General features: G+C 44.4%; 2 protein-coding genes across 4 annotated transcripts; both read right to left on the bottom strand.

The window, feature by feature from the left end:
• Positions 1–7,723: 7,723 nt before the first annotated feature.
• On the bottom strand, positions 7,724–12,187 carry LOC138597312 (uncharacterized). 3 transcript variants are annotated; one of them, XM_069668897.1, is made up of 10 exons: positions 12,009–12,072; positions 11,668–11,836; positions 11,264–11,537; positions 11,108–11,172; positions 10,822–10,960; positions 9,675–9,793; positions 9,408–9,588; positions 9,078–9,161; positions 8,898–8,993; positions 7,724–8,808 (listed from the first exon to the last, which is right to left on the bottom strand). In XM_069668897.1, the coding sequence occupies exons 2-10, from the start codon at positions 11,808–11,810 to the stop codon at positions 8,449–8,451; spliced, it is 1,461 nt and encodes a 486-aa protein (XP_069524998.1). In that variant the 5' UTR covers positions 11,811–11,836; positions 12,009–12,072; the 3' UTR covers positions 7,724–8,448. The 3 variants fall into 3 exon arrangements, with proteins under 3 accessions (XP_069524998.1, XP_069524997.1, XP_069524999.1); XM_069668896.1 differs by lacking the exon at positions 11,668–11,836 and having other exon boundaries at positions 12,009–12,187; XM_069668898.1 differs by lacking the exon at positions 11,668–11,836 and having other exon boundaries at positions 11,264–11,534; positions 12,009–12,187.
• A 1,844-nt stretch (positions 12,188–14,031) lies between these two features.
• Positions 14,032–22,922, bottom strand: prdm10 (PR domain containing 10). Its single transcript, XM_069668356.1, has 22 exons — positions 22,694–22,922; positions 22,164–22,325; positions 21,874–21,933; positions 21,695–21,793; positions 21,167–21,341; positions 20,582–20,823; positions 20,108–20,308; positions 19,925–19,997; positions 19,695–19,812; positions 19,492–19,612; positions 19,044–19,310; positions 18,007–18,351; positions 17,648–17,803; positions 17,366–17,545; positions 17,176–17,286; positions 16,801–17,001; positions 16,509–16,652; positions 16,146–16,316; positions 15,703–15,840; positions 15,010–15,193; positions 14,828–14,925; positions 14,032–14,600 (listed from the first exon to the last, which is right to left on the bottom strand). Exons 1-22 carry the CDS (start codon positions 22,763–22,765, stop codon positions 14,412–14,414), a joined length of 3,507 nt encoding a protein of 1,168 aa, XP_069524457.1. The 5' UTR covers positions 22,766–22,922; the 3' UTR covers positions 14,032–14,411.
• Between the last annotated feature and the right edge of the window lie 369 nt (positions 22,923–23,291).

The following is a 23,291-nucleotide window of genomic DNA, read 5'->3' as shown; positions in this document are numbered from 1 at the left end:
ATCTCATGCAATGATTAAAATTTATAATAAAGTTTACAAATTAGCATTAGCATTAACATTCAGTGTAATGTTAAAGGTTTAATAAGGAGGATTTCTCCTTGCATTTTGTCAACAACACATTCAAACTGGGCCCCTCCTCCTGGGCTGTTCATCACCAGAAGCTCACAGCTAACCACCAGTTAGCTTTACGCTAGCATGCTAGCCACCGGTTAGCTTGTCCTATCCGGTTTGAGGCACCTACCTGGCCAACAGAAAGAAGCTCAACTCTGCATCGCTCTTTCGCCATGTTCTCCAGTCTGAATGGGGCCCAGTTCCTAATCTGAACCACTCCCACGCTCACCTGTACGCTGTGATTGGCTCAGGGAACCACAACAGCGCCCCCTCCTGAAAACGTCCCGTGGGAAAAACAAAACAACAGAATAGATGCAGAGGGAAGGGTCTTAGACTTAGACTTAGACTTAGACTCAACTTTATTGATCCCTTTGGGATGACTCCCTCTGGGAAATTCAGTCTCCAGCAGCTTATACAGTACAATACAATAGGAAAGAATCAGCACACAGAGGGTAAAAAATAAAGATCAAAATATATATATCTATCGATATATATATATATATATAAAAAAGTACAAAGTCTCACAAGGGTCTGCACGCACACTCACCAACACACATGTATAGAGGCCCATAAGTGATGATTTATATTATATTTGTAAAAGTCTATATTTTATTTTTCTAGGAAAATCCTACTTATTATACCTTAAAGGAATAAATACAATATGTGTTCATGTAAACTTGGTCAGCAGCTACAGAACAGCCCAGTGAAGCTGGAAACAAACAGCACACATGGCCACTTTGCTGAGGAGAAACAAGAAAAAAGTTTTAGGTCGTCCTTTCATTTCTTCGTTATGTAAACTATCACACTTTTTCCTTGCTGCACATCAAAGCTGAACTCAGGGATGTAATGAGCTTAACTGTTTGACTCGCATTAAGACGACTGAACAGAAATAAAGCAGGAAGCGAAAGAGAGCAGCACATGAGCTCCGGCTCGACTTCAAGAGGTGAGATCAGAGGAGCATGAAGTGGACCAATATGGATTTGTGTATGCGCGGGTGGGGGTGAGCGTCTTAATAATCTTCCCAGCAGCCCATATTCACTCCACCCTGCTGGGAGCAATCCCAGCGTGCTCCATCTCTGCCTCGACTGGAAGGCTCCACGGCAACCTCCGAGGTCAGGGGTCACGGGGAAAGGTTGCTTTTATCTGCTAATGAGGTCGGTACCTGGGGCTCCGTGTCTCTCCGCCTCTGTCTCCCCGCATCTCCCCTGCGCCGTCGTAGGCGGGGGGAGCAGCGGCTATGAATGCCTGCCAAGTGACACCAATGCCATCTTCACTCATCTCCGCCCCGCGCTCTTTGACTGAGGGGTGGGGTGCAGTGATGCCAGGAGGGAGGGGTTACTCATATTAGGTCGTGCCCTGTGGGGAAGATAACAAACGGCTCTGAAATTGCTGTCCCCCAGTCTGGCTCCTCATTGTGAAATAAGTGTTCACATGCAAATCGACAATCGCCCCACAAGCCCCTCGGATGGTGTTCCCCGTTACTTCACTTTAGGGGTTTGATTGATTGCCTGCACACCAACACGGTTTGTGTAGCGTTGTACTTACTGTTAAAGCGGCCTCTGATTGATGCTGTGTTGTTTTGCTTCTTACACACAAATTAGCCGAGCTGAAAGAGTCGTGACAGAACAGTCAAACAAACCGTATGATTAACATCCACCTTTTTAAATCACCAACAATTTAAGGGAAGCCCCGGCTCAGTTTGTCCTCTGAATTATGGACCGCTCAAACTAAATAAGTGTTGAATGAGACACGGGGCTTTGCATTAGGCGAGCTGTTAATGCCCCTTGAAAACACACTTCCCTCGCCAATCTGCTCTCACTATATCACACAAGGCTCATTGGCCCATGTGCCCCTTCAATGGGGCAAACAGGCACCCTCACCAGCCCCCGTCCCTCTCCCACACCCCCTTACTCTCACACACACGCCCCCTGTCATGTTCGCAGGACTGAGAAAGGAGTCCATTAACTCTGATTTAGTGGCAGTGTCATGCGGTCCCCTTTGTGAGGTGGTGACATTCAGTGAATAGGAATCAGAATTTGCTCCCCCTCCTCCTCCATCTTTCCTTCTCTTGGCTCCAGGCTCAGGATATGTGGAAGGGTTTGTGTGGCTCCCGTAGGAGTGTGAGGGGTTCACAGTTGTTGCTGGGGGGGTGGGGACTTGGATTGAGTGGGTTTTGCTGCCACATGTCTCTGAGTGGCGGACTCTTTGTGCCTGGGCCAGCCTGTTTGTTTAGCCTTTCCTCAGAGAGCTGCTTCACACATCGGTGCCTCATACAGCACCGAGGAGACAAGCTGAGGAGGCCAGAAAACAATGTTTAGAAGCAGGTTACCGATAGCCACAGTTGTGTTTCTGTTCTATAATTACAGCTTACAACAACTTGGATGTTATGATCTTATTCTGGCCTTTATTCCTTTCAGTTCTTATCATTCAAGTGGTGCAAAGTTGATTGTTGATATCCTGGAACGTTTCTTTGAAAAGAGTTTGACAAGGCGAGAAGCAGAGAGGACACTCAGGATAATAAAACAAACCTCAAGGTCAACAAACATCATTTTGAAGAGAAAACAAAGGCAGACGGTTGTAAACATCAATCACAGTTTACAGATAAACTTTACTTTTCATAGGCCCACTCGCTGCTGTTGTGTAAGAACAGTGTTCCTCTGCAATAAGGCAAAATTAGCACTGAATTTTCAGGTACATTCATGTGGTTTAGATCAGTGGTTCTCAACTGGTCTCGCCTCAGGACCCAACACCACCTCGAATTTTTTAACCAATCAAATGTATTTAATTGAAACCTGTGCAGTTTGCATGAGAAGAACAGATTCCCTCTACAATTAATTCAATGAGCAGCCTTTTTTCAGCAGAAATGATATTAAAAAGTGCAACTCCTGTCGGGCTCATCAAGTTTCAAGAAGGTAAATGTAAGTGGTATTACCCAATCAGTGGCTACATGGAGTGTGAGTAAACTACACTACTACTGCACGCACCTCATAGGAAACCCATGTCCTTCAAAATAAAAGCGCAGCATAGACTTTCAGGCCCACATCCACTTTTGGTTGAGAACCACAGGTTTAGATAATCTGGCTAAAACTTGTTTACAGCTGTTGTGAATGCCCGACCACTTGTTTCTCGAAGTAAACACATGTTGCGTTTATGCAAGCCAGACCTTCTCTTCCATACAAATGTAACCAAATTAGCAAAAGCTAAGAGTTCATGCATAGATTTTATTGACACAAACAACCAAGTCTTTTCCAGTGGTCAGCTAATTACCACCCATGAGCTAAAACATCTCCTAACCACTAACAAAGTGCCCTAGCAACAAGGAAAGTACCTGCCAGGTAAAACCACAAGGAAAGAAATCAGCTGCTACATAAACCAATATTTTAAAAATGTCATATTGTTTGTGTCTTTCTAAATGTTTAATTCAAATGTTATACTACTTCTCAATTAACAGGCTTTGTTAGCATTCAGGGGGAATTTCAACATGCTTGTTGCTTCTTATACGCAAGCTAGATTTAGTTCACAATGTGCCCTTGAATCAGAATACTTTTGCCTGCTGCATGTGTTTTTTTTTAGGTATTCTGTTTTAGTACTCTCTCAGACTGAAGCGGCTCTGCACACATGCATGTGGATTCACAAAATACTGTTGCTTGACAAACTGTGGGTTAGGTACAATATATTTTCTTGAGTCAGGATACACTCAGTATCCTACCTAAGCTGTATTAAAGCAGTCATATATTTTAGAGTTACTTTACAGATTTAGTATCAGTGCAGGAATATGATGACACACGTTTCATGCAGCCAAAAGCATGAAGCATCTTGGTCGCAGATGCCTCAGATCATTTCCAAAAACTATTATTTCTTGGAGAGGAACACCGGGAAATCAAACTGTCAATACGAAACATACATAAAAGTTAAAAGACAGGTGATATTGACAGTGGTATCCGGATATTTTAAAGGGTATCGTTCCAAAAATCTAAGAAAAATAGTGACCTGAAAGATTTATCACGTAATCTGTCACAGTTTCAGACAGCTACATCTGGAAAAATCTCCACAAGTTTATGAGATTTCCACTTCACAAATAACTTATAAGTTTTATTCTTTCGATTTTTAAGACATTGTGAAACTGGGCCGTATCGATCCATGCATGATCGTTACTTACCACTTGAAATGATCTCTGAAAGAATGTGAAAGTTATTTCTGTCTTTGCACAGAGTTTAAAAGTCGACTATGCCTACTGGCCCAGCAGCTGTTACCCATTGGTATCAATGGCTGTTGCTCATGACCTCTGGAGAATCCACCCATTCCTGACAGACCTCTCCCACCAGCCTGTGACGGGTCACGACAGGCTGCTACCTCTGGTCTCAGCAGTGTCGACGCAGAAGGTGAGTCCACGTGATGAGAAGGAAACAGGAGGGCAGAGAGGTCAGGCTTGATTATTTTAGCCCCTCTCTTGGAAAACAAAATAAGACAATATTTACACAAACAGGAAGCTGAGTATTTCCCAATGATTGGACACATGTTGAGCACATTCGTGTCTCTCTTACATTGACCAACACGCACATGTACAAACGGATGGGCAGAGTTTGTATCAGAATAGAAAACTTTTAGAAGACTTTTAGACAGCGTTCTGTTTGAAGTTGAATTCTGGATGTTGGACTGTTTGAACTGAACTAAAAGCTCATTAATGTTGTTGAGTTTCGCCTCCCCTCCAGCCATGTTAGATCAACCATAATAAGTCGTGAGTTTATGGACCTTTGCTCCCCAAATGTCTACCATGTTGCTAATTGCGTACATCTGTGGCTGGTGTTTTGATGTTTTGTCTCATGTGCAGCTGTCCGGTCCGTTTCCAACAGCCTCTGGTTAAAAGTGGCACTGCCCTCCGTTATCTGTGTCCAGCCCGTAAATAGAACCATGCATGCGGTTCGTGATTCATCACGAGGACTTTGCTTTTTGTCTTAAACTTGGCTCACAGGCCGGCACAGTTAAAGTGATGGTTATCAAAATAAAGAAACGCATTAAGACACATAATTCTCCAGCTGCATGGACTCTAATGTTGAACAGACACATGCCAGCAGAAACGTGTGTTTAGGCGTGGCACAAACATGTTAATCAACGGAAAATGATTCATAAAAATGGACAAAAAATAGGAGGCCCTGAGCGGATACACACTTTAATTACTCCATTTTCCCAAGATAACGAGTCATTTCCGGTCATTAACAAAGCTGGTTTGCTCGTGATAACAAGTTTTTTCTGTCGATCTAAAAAAACTAAACAACAGGCTGGTCACTGTGATGTTGCTCACTGCTGCCATTGCCCACACTAATGAGGTAAGTTAAGCCTGTTTCTGTGTTTGTTGTGGGCTTTTGCAGCTCTGGGGATACGAGTTATGATCATCTGACGTTTCGGTGGTGCCACGTCGTTATCTCGAGATGACAAGATCAATAAGTAGAGTCTCGAGAGAACAACCACAGGAAAAAACAGACTTAACAAAATGCATGGATGCATGTCCGCTTAGGGCTTCCGTAGGAAATCACTGAAAAAAACATGCATCTTCTTTAGTATCTGGAGAACTCTCTAGAGTTTTCTACTTCCTGCTGATATCACAGCTAATTTGAAATCCTTCCTTTACCTACAAATATAAAACACAAAATCTCCATCTTAACAATAATGAATCCTAAAACCAACAACGACGGCCGAGAGGAAGCGATTACCAAATCTATAAACAAGTTTCAAATAGAAAACAACCTTTTAACTCAAACTTTGCCAAACACGACACAATCTTTAAAACAAGTTAACTTAAAGGCACGGAAATAAAGAATAATCGAATCCCTTTGTGAGATTTTTCACTTGTTCTATAGAACTTTGAGGTCTTTAAGTCAGCAGCTGTATTTTAACTGCTGTGTGATTTATTGTGGGGGAATATCACTGTCACGCTCCTCAGATCATTGGATGAAGACACACGGCCTGTTTGATGGGGCTGTTACCATGAAATGTCACTGCCATTACGTTTAAAGGTTAACAGGACCCCCACCATCCCCATGCACTTACTCACACGCTCACACGCACACACGCACACATGATGTTTAACATCATTCCTCACAGTTAAAGATGTTGTTCTTCCTTTATCTAGTGGCACAGTGTTTCCTTTGTTTCATAATTATCCATCCTTCCTTAAAACGATCACATATCGTGTTTCAGTCCTCGTCTGCTTGTTTGTTCGTCTCACTGGGAAACAGACTTTAAATCTCAACTTGAGACGGTTTATTTAAATGTGCTCTCATGAAAGTTTTGCTTCAGATTTTGTTAATATCAGATAGCAGCCGCCAGTACTACTGAATGGTGTCCTGCAGGGCCATCAGACGAGGGATCAGCACAGATGTGTGCTATGTGTACGCCAGCGAAACCCGATCCTGAGTAATTGTCAGGATAAGGCGAGGGATTGACCTCTGCCATGAACCATATTTTCTGAAACAACACACTCTTGAGCTCGCTTTGAAACCGTCTCTCCTCCAGGACCGGAGTGGCCCGCGAGGAAGCCGGTCATCAACTTTTTAGTGTAACTAAACAAAGCCTGTGGTAATTTCATTAGCTCACTCTTACATTCTGTGCCAGCAGATAGCCGCTGCCCTCCGCTCTCACAGACGCCGTCCCTCTGCTGGCGATGACATCACATGTCAGCTATGTGAGGCATGATACGAAGCGGACAGGACAGGACAGGGATGATCCCCAGCAGCTCCTAAAACAGGGCTCGTTTTCTATTTGAAGAAATGTGTTGCATGTAATAGAGTCACCTCTTCCCCCCTTTCAGCCATTTATTGAAACACTTAATAAATCAATTCAGAAACTTCTCTTGTTGCCGTTGACTGTTGGACCTCAGAGCTAATGTGGTCATTGTTATTGTAAGAAAGCATCCAACATTACGTTCTGTGTATTCAGGACTGACTCGTGGAACATATTCATGCGGCCTGTCATAACATTTCTTTATTCAAGGCTCTGTCCCTTCAAACTTCAAATAACCCAACACACAACATCTCTCCTCCCACAGGCTCTACGTCCCTCTGTCCGTCCAGACGCGGTGTGTTTGTGTCTCTGCTGTTGTGACAGCTCGGATCCTGCAGCGTTCGGCTTACATTCCTTTCATCCCAGATCCCCCCATGGGTCGGCCCCACCTCTCCCAATCACTGCCCCGGTGTGAGGGAATCAGACAGATGCAGGATCCGGCAGATGGTAGGCAAGTCCATGGTCAAATGTCATTCGTGTCATGCATACTGTACGGGCTCTCCACAATTAACAGCATCCATGAGTAAACTGATACTCATCAGACATCATGTTCGCTGAAGTCTGATGGAGAAAACTACGTGGACTTCTTATCCGTCAGCGTTGAAGCTGTGGGGTAATTGAATTTGGATCAAAGACATTCATGTCTTTCAGAAAGGTCTAGAGGGCTGCTCAGTTTTTAGTAATAACAGAAACGCTTCCGGCGTTGACCTCTACTGCCCCCTCTACCTTCCTCTCCCCCCTCTGCCGTCAACCTGAAATCCCTGCTTTGAAGGGCTCAAGTCGTCGCGGCCGCTCAGTCTGATAGAAAGAGACAGAACAAAAAAAGACCTGGAATTTTTTTAACCTGTCACCTCCTACACATTCAAAGACCATATTCTGAACACCGTAACTGTTTTTAATGTAACAATGTTGGCTTACAGAGCTGTAACAGACATTTGATAAGGCTTCAAACAACGTAAAACAATCATATAAAAAAATCATTAGATCCAAAAATACATTCTTCTCTTCAAGTAAAAAAGGATGGTTGATTTAATTATTCAGTTTATACAATGAAATAACTCTTAAAGCTTTATATATATCTTTCAGATTTGCCTGAATCTGTGTCATCAGACACGTTATGAGTTGCAGGTTGTGTCTGATCTTATTTACGGGCCACGTGTTTTTCAGCCCGTCCAACGTTTTCCTCCCATAAAGTTCACTGAAAGGAAAAAGGTCCGGGCCTTGCTCCATCATCGCAGACAGATCTGAGATGACTAAACGGAGCTTTGGTTTGATAGAATAACACAGTCTGCTGAATGAGAGCTGCGAGACAGCAGTTTATACAATAGCTGGGGAAGGTGTGCCCCCTTGTGGTTGAAGTAATGAAAACGCTGAACCGTGCAGTCTGTGAAATACAAATTAAAGCAGAATACAAATCAACACAGGATGAAATCACATGAAGCAATAAATAATTAATTTGTAGGAAACCAGCAAATGATCAACATCTGAAATATTTTCCCATGTAAATTCCTATTAACAGAATATGTGCTGCATATTCCAAGTGCAGGCCAATGAAAGTCACTTCTTCCTTCCAGATCTCCGAAGGCGTCCTAAAGTAGAGGAGAACTGCAGAGCCGACCTCTTGCACAGTGACAGAGGACTGTTTGTTTCTTTGTCTGTTTTTATATCAGTTGAGGGGACAGACGTAGATGCAGCCGTCGAGCTGTGGTGCTCTGGTGACACAACACTTGTGCGTCCGTTGTTGAGATGTTGAGAAGTCTGCGAGGAGACAGAGCCTGAATGGGACCTGTTCCCGTTGACACAAGCAAGAAGCCCTGCGTCTCCTTCCTGACTGTCCTTTCCAAGTCCCTCCAGGTGGGCCTGGAAGGTGGAGGTCTGTTGTTCCATGGAGAAGAAATTCTCCTGCACCTTGTCAAACTGCAAAGAGAGGAGTTTTCAGTCCTGCTGGGTTTCTAAACTTGTAAACAACAGTCAGCTGTTTGTCTGCCAGGCAGAGTTTAGTTTACCTGCTCAATGTTGGACTGAAGCAGCAGCTCTGGCCACATGGACTCGCTGCTGCTGCTCACACTGTTGCTAATATGAGTGTGACTCCAGGCTAACTCCTGTGGACGCGGACGCAGAGGGTTTTTGAGTGAAAACAGATGAAAAATCAGAAGTAGGTTTTCATTGCATGAGGAGAACTTTACCTGCAGGAGTTGTGTGCTGTCTTTCAGATGAGTCTGGCAGCGCTGGAGTCTGTTCCTGTAGCGACCAAGGACTGCAAACAAAGTCTTTGCCAAACACATAAGAGTATTATAAACAACACTCAGAGGAGATGACAAGGCGAATGCTAATGTAATCAACAGGATTCATGGTTCTTAAGAGAAACTGAAACTAAATAACTTGTTGCAGACTAAACACAACTGAAAAAAACATCGTGTTAGTTGTGACTAAAAAGAAGTAGAAGAAGTTCAACAAATAAAAACAAAGTCAACTCTGTCCTACCAGTAAACCACAGAAGTGCAGACAGACCTTACCTCTGCATCTGTGCGGGCCGAGGCCAGGTCTCTGTGGCCTTGACTCCCCTCTTTGGTGAGTGTGACCCCAGTGTGGAGCTCCTCCAGCTGAGTCCAGAGGCCATCCAGGCCCTCCAGCATGTCCTTCACACTGGCTTCAAAATCCCCCTGCACCTGGACGAGTCTGCACAGTGAGCTCATCCTGTCAGAGAGGAGTGTGTGATGTTACTCCAACTGAATGAACTTTGCAAAAAGTGGACGGCATGTACATTAGATGATAAACCTCACCTCTGCTGCAGGTAGATGCGCATTAGCTGTACTTTGTCGATCACTATAGAGTCATGGTCCTTTTCCTCCAGTGTCGCCTCCGACCGAATATCAGCCTTCTCTAGTGTGCGACACACGGCCTACAGAGAGGAAGAGAAGATTGAGAGTCAGTGGTTGCTTTTGTGGGTTTGTTTGGTGATCTAAATCTGAATCTACTCATCGTCTGCCTGCGCAGCATTTGGGATAAATACACACATCAAACATCATATTTTAATTTACTTGCGCAGAATGATGTCATGTAAAAACTTTAAGAGATGAAAAAAGTGTGCAGGAATCTGCTTGTTGCATTTTATACACATTTCCCACTAACACATCTGCGCTACACATGCGAGTGAAAAATGTGAAACTGATTTCTGGAACATTCTCAAATATGGAGAGAAACCCCCGCAAAGAAAGAAATGATAAAACCCAACACGGGACAGTGATAAAATATGTAGCCTCGCAATAAAAACATTAGAGGGAGGAAAATGATTTGAACAAGACAAAGAGTTTACAGCTTCGCTAGAGGCCTGCTGAGGCTTTAGTGCTCATGGCAAAAGAGTTAAAGTTCGACCCGAGGCTGGTGTCAGAAGGAAAGGTTTCTTGGCTCAGACAGTCGGCACATTTGTAAGTATTAAACTCACATCGAGTTACAGCTGTACAATTAAGAGTCAAGATCTGTTGGTGGAGCTAGAATGAAGTCACAAAAGTCTTCATGCTAATTTCTTAGCAATCTATTCAATACTTAAACAATTTCACCCTGGCTAAAAAATGAACCGTACCACCTTCAGCTTGACAGACATCCACAGTGTGCGCTAAAACGCAGACAAAATACAAAAGGAGACAAGTCAGTGAAACTTCTCCCCCCTGTCAATCAGGTCTATGCAGAGTGCCGCCGACAGCGGCTCAGTGAGGGGGTGTGTTGCCCCAGGCGAGAATATCTGTGTATGCCTGAGTGGAGGGTCTGATCTCTATAATATCACCAACAAAGACTTCACACTGATCTACATGCAAAGAGCGGCTGAAAACACAGGAGATGACAGGTATTGCTGGAGGCAGCTGTCTGTGTGTGTGTGTGTGTGTGTGTGTGTGTGTGTGTGTGTGTGTGAGGTGGTTTGGTCCCTCTTACCTCCATCCTGGAGAGGAGAGCCTTTATGTACGGCACACTGGGGTCTGGGAGGGGCTCCTGAAGCACACACAGCAGCAGACTGTCGGCCAGGGCGAGGGCCAGAGGGATGTTCAGCCCTGGGCGCTGCGTCTGGGGCATCCTAGAGAAAAAGGAGACCACAGTGAGCATGTGTGCTGATTTATTTCGAAGAACAATAATGTTTGTAATTCAGATTTCTTTGGTTGATTTGGGACAACTTTTACAAATAAAAACTTTTTAAACAACTCGAGCGGTCGGTATATCTCACCATGAATACTGAAGACTCCTGTTTTCAGACACAACTTCCTCCTGTATCCTCTCTGAAGGCTCCCCCTTGAATCGAAGCAAAGTCGCTAAATAATCCAAACACGCTTAAACACACAAACATGGTCAAGTGAGAATCATTTCATGCAGGTGTGCTCACCTGGTTCTGTCCTGGCCGCAGGCAGTTCTTGAAGGCGTACACACAACCTCCAAGAGGTATCCACACCAAGCACACCAACCCCAGCCTCCAGCACACATCCAACAGTAACACAGAGGGGTGCAGCGGTGCCTCCACCTGGCAGACTGACCACATTACACCAACAAGAGCGAGACTGTACCAGCCTTTGAAGTTTAGCCTCCAGGATGGTCGTGTCCTCAGAATCTGTGACCAAGATGTTTCATCTGACTGAGAATCAGCTGTTTGGTTTGATCTGCTGGAGTGATGTGGTAGATAGAGAGAGAAACAGTTAAAAAGGAACTACACATTAGTCTATTTGCTGATGACTTTAAAACCATTTGGTATGTTTGGATTTCTTCATATAATATACAATAATGTGTCTAAACCTTGGCACAGATTGGCTCAAACTGATGGACGAGCTGTTGCTGTCCTGCTGAGTCAAAGAGGTTAATCCCTGAACCAGCACTTTGCCGACAATAACTGACAGCACCTTCATATGTAATGATAAGCAGTTGGATGTGATCCCCATGGTGCGACACACTGACAGATATCTGCCTAACGGAGCAGAAAAACACTTGCTGTCAACACAGTCCTAGCAGAGAAAAGTACCATGTACATCATTTCACAGACTTCTCCTCCCTGTAGCGGCAGGTAATCACAGATCTGTCTCTCAAAAGCTGACTCGTATCAAGAGGCCAGTTGTTGAATGACACACAGGTCTACCTACCTCTGAAGGTGCCAGCTTCTTTCAGCAGGTTCTCCCTCCCCGTCCTCCTTCACCTCCTCCATACATTTACAGGACCAGCCGCCTGTCTCCCCCTGTCCTGTACGCCCCTGACGCTTGGGGTGGGAAACTGTCAACCAAGGCATGGGAGCAACACAGACACAGACATGCTGCAGCAGTGTTATAACTTATATCCACCCGGTTAATGTGTGATGACTTCTGTAACACGACCAGCTTGTTAAACTGGCTTTACCGGGAGTTTGGTTTAAACCAGGTTGTGTCTTTCTCCTTTACCCACATTCCTCCTTCGCAGGAATGTGTTAAACACACTGATCACAATTGTGTGCATGACCAGCCCTGCTGCGCCCAGATCCTGCAGAGCCACCATAAACCCTTCCTCCTTTATGAATCACTGTCACACACCAAGACTGACTATTATTAGATCACAACATCTGAGCAACGTGTTGCTCTCCAGCATTAAACTGAAAATGGAAAAGAGCCCATTTTAAATCATTAATTCTCAGACATATTTGAGGTTAACTCGGCCTGTGTCTGTTGTAATGGTTAGCGCTAACCGCGTTAGGATGCTGTAGATCTCTGCTGCCATCTAGCCATGAGAAAACGAATAACAACCAGACACACAAAGCTTCAATTAACCTCAGCTTTAACCTCAATTAACCTCCTTTATAATGCAGTGGACAGGAAAAGACAAAGTACAGATATAAAGGATTTAATTTATCAGCACACGGACAAATACACTATGATATCCGCCGTACATGATCTCATTATATTCCTGCAATATTTACAATGTCTAGTAAGTCTGTTGTCCACGTGAAAAGCAATTCACAATGGCCTCATTTCAGTGCATTAACCTGTGTTGCCCTCATGAGGAACTTATTGTACAAGAGCTTAAAGAAAAATCATGTACTTTGTCCGAGTGCCAAAAGTACTTGGGCGATACATTCCAGCACCTTGCTTATGTTTGTCTTGTTTCACAGAGCAGGTGATTGTTATGACAAGCTCTGGATTCCTTTCTCATGTAGTTACAATATACAAGACATGCTTGGAGAGGATTTCCTTGATTGTTTTTTAGCCCTAAAATACATGCTGCCCTTCATAACCCTGCCCAAAGTACTTAAAGTAGTAAGTTAATACACAGATACATACAGAGTAATACGATCATATCACCCTCATTGTGCTCCAGTTGTTATTAAAACTTCAGTGTGTTTTAGAGGAAAAAGCATTTTGTTTTTGGCGTCTAGCTTCTATAAAACGACCTGTAAGGTTCCTTAATCTGTTAGGAGAGAGCTCACCATGAGTCTGCTGGTTGTTGTGATGTGTGGCTTCAAAATAAACCTCGACATAAAAAATGTTGTAGGAAGAGTGAACATTTTTGTCCTTAGACCGAGAACACGTCAGGGAAAAGAAAGAGAAATAACTCAGACTGAAAATGTTCCTTCTTTTCAGGAAGTAATTTTATCTCCAGTGTTTTAACTTCTCGTCTAACTGCAGTGAAATCATGAAATCAGTTACTGTTAGAGGATCGTTTTCAGGTGTGATTCTGTAAAAGGTACTATATAGATGTGTCACAAAACATCCCTAAATTTATCATGTGTTTCTTGTGAAACCAAATGAAAAGTAAAACATTCGTAGCCGACACCCAAAGCCCTTAATAACATTCAGTCTTGGAGAGTGAAACTGATGTTTTCATCTCTACATTTTACTATAAAAACACAGAGGATGTATTTACAACAAGGACAACAAAAAGGGCAATCAGGACAATCCAGCATATAAATAAAAAGATGTGCGAGACACTATAAATTAATGAAGATGTCAGCAACGATATGATAATGTACAGTACAACAGATGGTGTGGCAAAAACGCAACGACTCGTTTCAGAAGGTCAGCTGCACGATCATTTTACACAGTATTTTACATTTGCTCTTCTGTATTTCCTCCCACACTTTCATTTACAAATACCATAAGTAACGTCTGTAAATTCACAAATATTTAAAATGGGCAGATCTCTGTAAGGACAGAGTAAAAACTACTCACCCCTTCAAACGATCGCTTTCTTTCTCCATACTTTTAAAACTAGCCATATATCATTTGATTTATTGATATAATGTCCCGTCTTGTTTTTAAAGTCATTCAAAATAAAAACGTTTGCATGTTTTCTCTCTAGAGGTTTTATTTTCTCAGCTCATTCTACATTTTAACACTTTACAGACACATAAAACTGTGCTGGTAATCACTTCATGTCCGTTTTCTCTCTGTCTGTACACAAGTCTGCATCCGTGTGCGAATGTGCGTTTGTTCATTAATGTGTGTGCAAGCTGCTGAGGTCCACATGCAGGGTCAGTCCTCGCGTCTGCGCTGGGTGTGCGGAGTTCATCCCTGTACAGTTCAGGGTTTAGTGATGTGAACTTCACTCGTGCCGCTGCCATTGGTGGTTGTGGTGATGATGTATTGTGTGGTAGCTTGCTGATTGGACGACTGCTGCTCCAGATGTTCAGTGTGTGCCTGGGTTGTGTTCTGAAGAACGGCCTGTTTGGGTTCCAGCTCCGTCTGACCCTCAGAGATAACGTAGTGTGTCTGCAGGATGGAGGAAACATAACGCACATGCTCAGTTCATACAATAAGCCACCATGTATCTTAACAGGCTGTTTAAGCAGATGTGACTGATGAAGCTGTAATGTGAATCTTGCCTATAAAAATGAGTCAAAAAATGGGCTCCTTCAGCTGTACAGAACTCTGTAATCTCATGAACCAAAGCCAAACGCTCTACACTTTTCAGGTATCATACTCGCACGCTTACTCACCGTCTTCACCTGGTTGCTGTTGACTCCAGATACAGGTGTGCTGGCCTCAGCTATCACATATTGGGTATGAGGTAGAGCCATCATCTGGATCTCAGATGCTGAAACAGAGCAAAGGTTTGCTCATCAACCTGCAGCACAGAGCCATGTAATCATGCAGAATCTGAAGCTTGTGTATAACTCACGGTAACCTCGGTAGTTCCAGTTCCCGGGTATGTAAGCGTGCTGCACAGTGCCCTGCTGCTGCTGCTGGCTGCTGCTGCTGCTCTGCAGAGTGTGGCTTTGAGCTAAGGTCACAGGGGTCAGCTGGGTGGGACTCATGTCCTGACTTGGCTGCTGAGAGGTGGGGCTTAGAGGCTGACCTGAAACCTGAAAGAGAGAGAAGAGATCGACATGTACTGTTAAATTCGGTGTATAAGACGCACTTTTAATAAAAAATGATCCCATATACTTAGCCGCTACAACGTCTCCTATTGACAATATGCCGCAGTGCTGTTTTCCTCGCTGTTTTAAGCGAGGAAAAACTAATTTGATTGTTGCTAACGCTGCGTCACGGACATGCACCATCATGATCGCCATTGCAGCCGGCACCTTAACAACAATCAACGTTACCGTAGGCTGCCAGCTACCGCTAGCTGCAGCACCAGTAGCTAGCAGGATCGCAAACTCGACATGGTGAAAACAGATGGTAGGCTGCATTTGTGTGTGATTTAAATTAAGATAAATTGAAACACTTATTAAAAAGTAGCTATAGAAAACCTTTTTTACCTCAGGGATACCCCCAAAAAACAGACTGCGTCTCATATTAGGGTGTGACTTATTGTGTGTGTTATTAAGTCATTACGTGTTATAAATGAGACATCTTGGTGAGGATTTACCTGGGCGGCACCCTGTCCACTGCCGGAGGGCTCTGTGACCTGGATGTGTTGTACCTGGATGGAGTGCTGGCTGTAGCCATGAGGGTCATGCAGTTGGCTCACATCTACTGTGGGCTGCTGGGAATGTGGAGAGGAAGCCTGTAAAACACGGAGAAAATACTTCCTGTTACTGTTTGTAAAATCACCTCAATAAATTCATACACACTGCTTAACAAAAGAAGCTACTTCCACTTTTTACCTGCCCACTAAATTTTAATTTAGCTGTAGTTAAAACCTTTTAATTTGAGTATGTGGAGTTGTGTGTTTAATGTTCAGCTCCCAGATGTCAAAGTGTGTAACTGTGTTTTTGTCACAAGATGTAGCTGAGACAGCCTTCAGGTTTCACCAGGATAAACAAAAGTATTTAAAAAATTATAGATCTTAGATCAGATCCTGGATCTCACCGGAGCCACCTGCACCACCTGCAGCTGAATGTGTTGCGGCTGGGACAGGCTGCCTCCTGCCTGAGAGACGGGGATGTACTGGATCCTCTGGTAGTCTCCCTGCGCTGTGCGATAGTCTGTGGTCAGCGTTTGAGAAAGCTCCGTCATGGCCTGGGTCAGCAGATCTGTGGTCTGTGGGAAAAAAACAACAGTTCTTATATCTGTCGGCCTTTTTCTTTCTTTTTATCTCACTTCTTGAGTCAAGTTTTCTATAACATTTACATTTATTTGCACTGTGTAGCTTTGTTCTTTGCTATCACTGCTCTTATATACGATGGAGTGTTTGCGCCCAGCATGAACTGAATGCTTATTACTCTTCCTTACCACTACAGCCTCAGCGGTGGTACCATCAGCGCTGATTACTGCAGGAGCACTGCTGATGACAGCGGTCGTTAGAGGAGCCTGGATGGTGTTGGCGAGTTGTGCAAACTCTGGATGCTTCTTCCTGATGTGCTGAACCATCTTAGTCTGAGAAACAAGCACACAGAAAGTGATCAGTCAGGGTTTGGGACGGTCCAAGGCACGGCATGTAATTGTTAATTACTGCAAACACAGAGCCTAACACTCAATGTCTGCATAAACGTTATTACAGATTACCAGTGAGCTTCATACTAACCTTGCTGCTGTACTGTTTGGCACAGTGTGGGCAGCAGACTGGTGCAGTGGCGATGGTGCCAGTCAGCTGGGTGTGTGTGCTCAACATGGGGTCCGGCTCACCGGGAGCAGCTGGACGCAACTTACGGATGCTGGGAGGTAATTCTGCCCCGGGGTGGTTCTTGAGTATGTGGGCTTTCCTCTTACTGGCACTCTTGTATACCTGCACAGGGATCATGAGACCAAGTGGATTCATTAGTTTCATATTGAAAGCCCTGAATCAGAGTTTAGGCTGTTTTCTGTTCACTGAAATAACTAATAAAAATACACATTAGAATAATAAACATGAAACATCTTGAAAACTCAGTGTGCACATGACAGGACGGGAAAAACAAACCTTGTCACAGTACTGGCAGAAGTAATCCCTGTTGGGCTTGATAATTGGCAGGGTCAGCTCAGGCACATCATCAATCCGCATCTCAGGATGACGCTTGGACAAATGATTGACCTGCACCCAGAAAAATAAAGCTCAGTGTTCTGAAATTTAAAATCAGCAAATAAAACCTTTCCTGTGAGTTGCTGCTCACCAGCATTCCTCTGCGCCTGAATCCCATCATGCACACCCTGCATTTGAACATGAAGCTCTCAAAGTCGGTGGTGGGAACCTTCAGTTTGAGGGTTTTGGAGCGGTGCAAACGGTCAGCCTTCTTGGCCTCTCTGTCGGGATTGTGCATGCGCTGCATGTGCTCCCGCAGCTTATCTTTCCTCTTCACGTCACATAGGGAAAATAATTGTAACATAAGCACTCACATATCTATTCACAAACACTACCAACTGTTATTTCTCAATGCTCCCACTATTCATCTTACCTTGAACTGTTTGCCACATGTTGAGCACAGGAAGTCCTTGCGGTCTGAGTGGCGTAACATGTGCAAGCGCAGTTTGTCCGGCCGGCAGAAAGCCTTTTCACAGTCAGGGCACTGGAAGATCTTCTCTGAATGGAAGCAGCGGATATGCTTCTTCACCTGAAGAAAAAAATTATTCACATATGCACGAGCAAATGTTTTTGGCTGTGTTACCTTATATGGAGGAATGTATAGATAAAATATGTGACTTTAAGCATGCTCTTTTAATAATAATTAGTGTTTTAACTATCTTTCAAGTCTTACAAACCCTCCTTAGCAGTTCTTAAATCACTCTCTCCCTGAAGGAGACGCTTTTTGCTAACCTGGATGAAGTCCGTAAATGTCTTCTTGCAGGAAGGACAGGTGAAGCAGCCGTCCACAGCGTGCACCCCAACATGGTCTTTGAGCAGGTCCAGCCTCTCAAAGGTTTCAGGGCATAACAGACAAGAGTAGGAGCGGTTCTCCGTGTGCACCAGCAGATGGTCTTCCAGGGCAGAGTCACTCATGAAGCTCTTGGTGCAGATGTGGCAGGAAAAGGCGTAAACATCCCGGCTGTGGACCCGCAGGTGCTGATCCAGCTTGTCTTTCTCCCGGAAAGCCTTGCCACAGTGGGTGCATTTAAAAGGACGGAAGCTCTTCCTGATGAAAAGATGCTGCAGCGCTGCATTCTGGTAGAAAAAAGGGAGAGAAGAAAAACTAGAAGAAAAAATTTTCTGACATGGATCTGCTGAGATGGGGGAACAGACTGATAGTTGTAATGGAGGGGAGCTATCCTGAAAAGGAGTATATAACATAACAGGACCGCGCCTCCCTCACTGACTCCATCACCTGTGTCTCGTTAGCTCTCACACCTGTGCCTCCCTAAATTACCTGTGCATACACATATAAGCCTGCCTAACCCCTTCTCTCCTGTATGTCTCAGTTCTCAAAACCCTCCACCCATTCCTCTCCTCTCTCCTATCTCAACACAGGAACCACTGGAATCAGAAAGCACAAGACAAGACACGCCCCCACCCTGAGTCTCGACCCTCAGGTTCCTGACGCTCTAGCTTAATCAACCCCATTCGACCCCTTTCTCATCCCACCCTACTTCGACCCTTTAGCACGTTCCAAATAAACTACTTTTATAACGTAACAATGGCGTGGTCTGTTAGTGAAATGTCACATGAACATTATGGAAAATGACAAAAGAAATCTTTGAACCTGGTGATTTTCTGCCGTCCCACTTACCTGCACATCCATCTTTTAGGGACGCAGGCATTGAGGAAGAGAGACATACTGATGTAAAGGCGAATCACAGCCAAAAGGACACAACATAACAGACTTTGACATCTCAATGACAGACAGGCTGCAGTCTTACCCGTATCCTCTTGGCACGCCGCATGTCCTGAGATGTGAGGTGGGAGTCTGATTGGCTGCTCTGTGCCGGGTCCTCCTTTAGTGGAACAGGCAGGTCTGTGTTTGAGGGAGGAGTGACGGACTCTGGGACCGGTTCCCCTGCAGGAGGTAAAAGCTGGTCCTCCTCCGTTTCAGCCTCTGTCTCCGCCTCCATCTCCACAACCTTCAGGCCGTTCTGAGCTCCCTCGACTGGCTCCTCCAGCGGCTTCTCCGTCAGCTCCAGCATCTCCTGATTAAAATGAAATTAGAAATTACAGTGGCGTGTTTGAAAAGCTTGGGTCAAAGGCACAGTTCTACTTTTGTGTTGCTCATTTTATTTGTTATGATTCAATATTTAAGCCCTAATATTTGCTTTGTTTTATTACAACAAAATATACTCCCAATCTTCCCTGTCCCTTTCTTAGCCTTACTGTTGTCTTCTCCCCGCCGGCATCGACAAGCGGCTCCAAGCGTATAAATTTCGGTGGACGTCCCGGTCTTCTTCCTGTCCCGAATCTCCTCCTGCCTCTTCCTCGTCCCCGGCCTCTGGATCTAAGAGAGGTCAAAACATTGAACAGGTCAGTTGGGCTCTAATGTGGTAGAAGTAGGAAAATATAAAGTAAGATGATGTTACCTGCTAACAGCGTTCAACTTGTCGTCATGCATGTTGAGATGTTGCTGCAGTTGTTCGGAGCTCACAAAGCGCCGGTTACACTCATAACAAGGCCAGTTCTTCTCCTGTTCCCGCAGCACTGAAGGAGAAACAGAAAGTGAGCACTAGGAACAGTCACAACTACTAGTCCCCAGTAGGGCTTAAACGGGGTGTTGATTTTAAGATGATTAGTATTCCGTGCAGAGACTCACCTTTTCTCTCTTCTTCTGTAACATCGTGGATCTTGTGATTGACAAACTCTGCGTATGATGCTGCATACCAAACCTGCAGAAATTAAACCAAAAATCACTGTGGCTCATTCAGCAGTGGAAGTCTCACATACTGTACCGTATGTGGCAGAAGGCAATGGACAAACTGCACTACACCAGACTGACCTTGAGTTCTTGTTTGGGTTGGACGTTCTTGATGGTTGTGTAAAAGATCTCAGAGCCGTACTGATAGGCCACCAGGTTCTGCTCCAGGTGGTTCTGAGCAGGTCTCACAAACATCATCCAGTTACAGCTGTCCTCGTCAGAGAGGTCCAGCCACATGTCGTCAGACTTCTCCCCGTCTTTCTCCGCATCCAGCATGCACAACTAAAACAACAGGCAAAGACAGGCAGGCCAGATTGTAAGATTGCATTTATGATAATAAAATCCACTTTGCTTCTGGCAGTTTGTAACACAACAGTTTGACAATTGGCTGACTTCTTGTTTTGGTATGAAGTCTCTTTCCATTGCCAAGAAATGCTCAAAAAGACGGGTGTATATTTTTCACTCAGTGCAGTTACATAATAAAATAAACACCGCAACAACTAAACAGCTCAATAGTAACCAACAAAAAATGAGACCTGCAGACCGCTGATTTACCTTCAGATGGATGTAGTGTTCTTGCAGCTCACTCTGAGGAACCAGAGGTCCCTCCACAGGACCAAACTGTGTCCGCTTTGGGATGCGTCTCTTGGAGAACACGCCGCCCAGGAAGCGGTCGATGTAGAGGACCAGAGGCAGACTGGCCCGGGCCTTTGACATCACGGGCCGGTTGGGGATGGGGTGCAGAGCGCCGTGCTTCAGACATACAGAGGGGTTGGTGTTATTACACTCCTCACACCCTGAGAGGACGAAAGAAGGAGAAACGAATTAGACACAAACACTGAACAGATTTCAAAAGTTAATGTGGCCCAACATGAAAACATTATGAAGCCCTGCACAATCCAATAAGACAGCTCTGCAACAAATACAGCAACTATGAAGCTTTTCATCTTAATTGACAACGTGTGACTGACGTGTTTTAAGATATTTCAATAGTTGATTGTATTAAGTAGCCCTTCAATTCCAGTCAACTCACAGAAAAAGACTCATTGCTCAACATCTTCTGCTATCAGCCTGACAGGAATGACTGTAAGCCACCTGACAGACAAGGAAAACGTGTTACGAGTGCAGGACGTCACTCACAGAGGTTGTGAGGGTTGAATGATTGAGGCTCATGAGATTCCCAGTCATCCATCTCAGAGTCTTCATCCTCATCTTCGTCAGAGTCTTCTGTGGAGTCCGTGGCCCCGAGGGGACTGGTGGGGGGGTCCCCGATGTCAGCCATGGAGGGGAGTGAATTGGATGCAGACAGCTGCTCCTGTGTTTGATCATTCCACAGAGGTAATATTCACTGAACTGATGTATTTATGCTCATAAAGGAAACACTGACAAGTCTGATTTCCAGGCGGCGCTCATTTACAGGTAACAATGCAATGCCTCCTTAAATAGTTGTGCACAACTAGAATCTATTTTTATGGTCTTCTGTGATGTAAAAACAGCTACATTCATTTCATATTTGTATCTGAGGAACAGATACAGACATCAAAATATTCTGGTGTATCTTTTATCATATGCTATTACACTGTATTGGCACTAAAAGTACCTCAATCCAAAAATGTATAACTATTTCCCTGTTTCGAAAGGTTACCAGTACAAACAATGTGTCCTCACCTGGGAGACTGGCTCCAGGATAGCTTGGGGAGCCTCTGCTACATTACTGAGAACATGCAGGTTGGCAGCACTCTGCCCACTGGGCAGCAGAACTGTGACCTGCAGAAGAGATTGCATTACTTTATGTTTTCATGAAATGCACAGCTAGGTAATAACAGGGCTGATCCGGGTAAACTCACCTGTTGAGTTGTACCATCCTGCTGAATGTAAGCCACCTGTGGCTGATCAGCAAATACAGCCTGAAAGTTGAACACAAAATTGTAAGCAAGTGTTTGCTACAAATTTTACATATTAATTAATGTATACTGTATAATTTAAACAATTAAGTGAAATTATATGAGACCATTTAAGAGGCAGGGTTTTAGTTGCAACACAACACGAACCCCACCTCCTCATCAATGCAAGTTATGAGGGTCATCTAAATTCTTTAACGGTCAGCTTAAAATGTCTCTGCTTTATTTAATCTTACCTGGCTGCCATCTGCAGGGTGTATGTAGACCAGTGTGTGCTCTGCAGACTCTACAGAGGTGTAGGAGTTCCCGTCCGCTGTGTAAACCACCTGCTGCTGTCCCCGGTCCGCCTGATCCCCACTGTACACTATCTGGGCCACTGTGCCGCCCTCAAAGTGCACCTGTAGCACACATGTACAAGACAAGAAGGCTGTGAACCACAGCAGCTTTATAACACTGTCTGACTGTGACGTATCTTCCAAATTAATCCTCACTTAACATTTAAAAATAAGCAATTTGAACAGAGTATATGACAGTGAAGACAAAATGAAGGAGAACCTTTTAAAAAGCAGGTAACCACTCACAATCATTACCTATTCTAATAGCAAAGCTTTAGAAGTGGATGGTGAATTTTAAGAATGTGAAAAGTGAAAGAAGTGAGTTTCCTGGTGTTCGAAGGACAATTTATGAGATGTTTTATACTGAATCCTTTTGTTGATTATGACTCTAATATAGGCAGTACATGGACATTTCAGACAGGGTGTCAGACCTGTGTGCCGTTTCCTGAATCACTGTTAGCAGACTGACTCCATACAGCTGAGGGTTCCTGCTTGGTCTCCATGGCAGCAAGGTGCCAGGCCTACCAACCACGTCACCTTCACTTCACTCCGGAGACAGACAGGGACGCCTGTAATGCACACAGACAGGAGGGTTGGAATGATTATAATGATAATAATTGTAATAAAGCATTGTGATTTTAATATGAAACTTAAATTAGATTTAAGGGTGTGTATGTGATGAGAATAAAAGTCATTAATGGATGATTGAGCCTCTGCTGTTACAGCTTTATCAAAGTCATAATATGTAGTAGACCCGCCTGTGAAGGGGAGAGCTGCTGCAACAATGATGCACTGCAGCAGTCATCACTGTGCTAGCTGGCAATGAATTCAACCCCATGTCCCTTCTGCAGCAGAGATTTCGGTTGTCAGGACACTAGTTTCGCTCGGCTGACAGGACATGCAGCCAAAATAAACCAGCATGTCGCTGCGTGTACAGAGCGGCCACACGAGCCTCTCAGCGGGGGTACGAGGGAAAATGCGGTCAACGTTTGCTCACGAGGCCGCCCGGCAAACGGTGTCTAAATACTA

The sequence above is a fragment of the Semicossyphus pulcher genome, unplaced genomic scaffold (genome assembly GCF_022749685.1).
Source record: "Semicossyphus pulcher isolate SPU_LCO1_2020_fin unplaced genomic scaffold, fSemPul1.0.p SCAF_19, whole genome shotgun sequence".
In the NCBI taxonomy this organism is placed as follows: Eukaryota; Metazoa; Chordata; class Actinopteri; order Labriformes; family Labridae; genus Semicossyphus; species Semicossyphus pulcher.
Note: the sequence above shows the minus strand (reverse complement) of the source record. Positions and strands in the feature narration are given on the sequence as shown.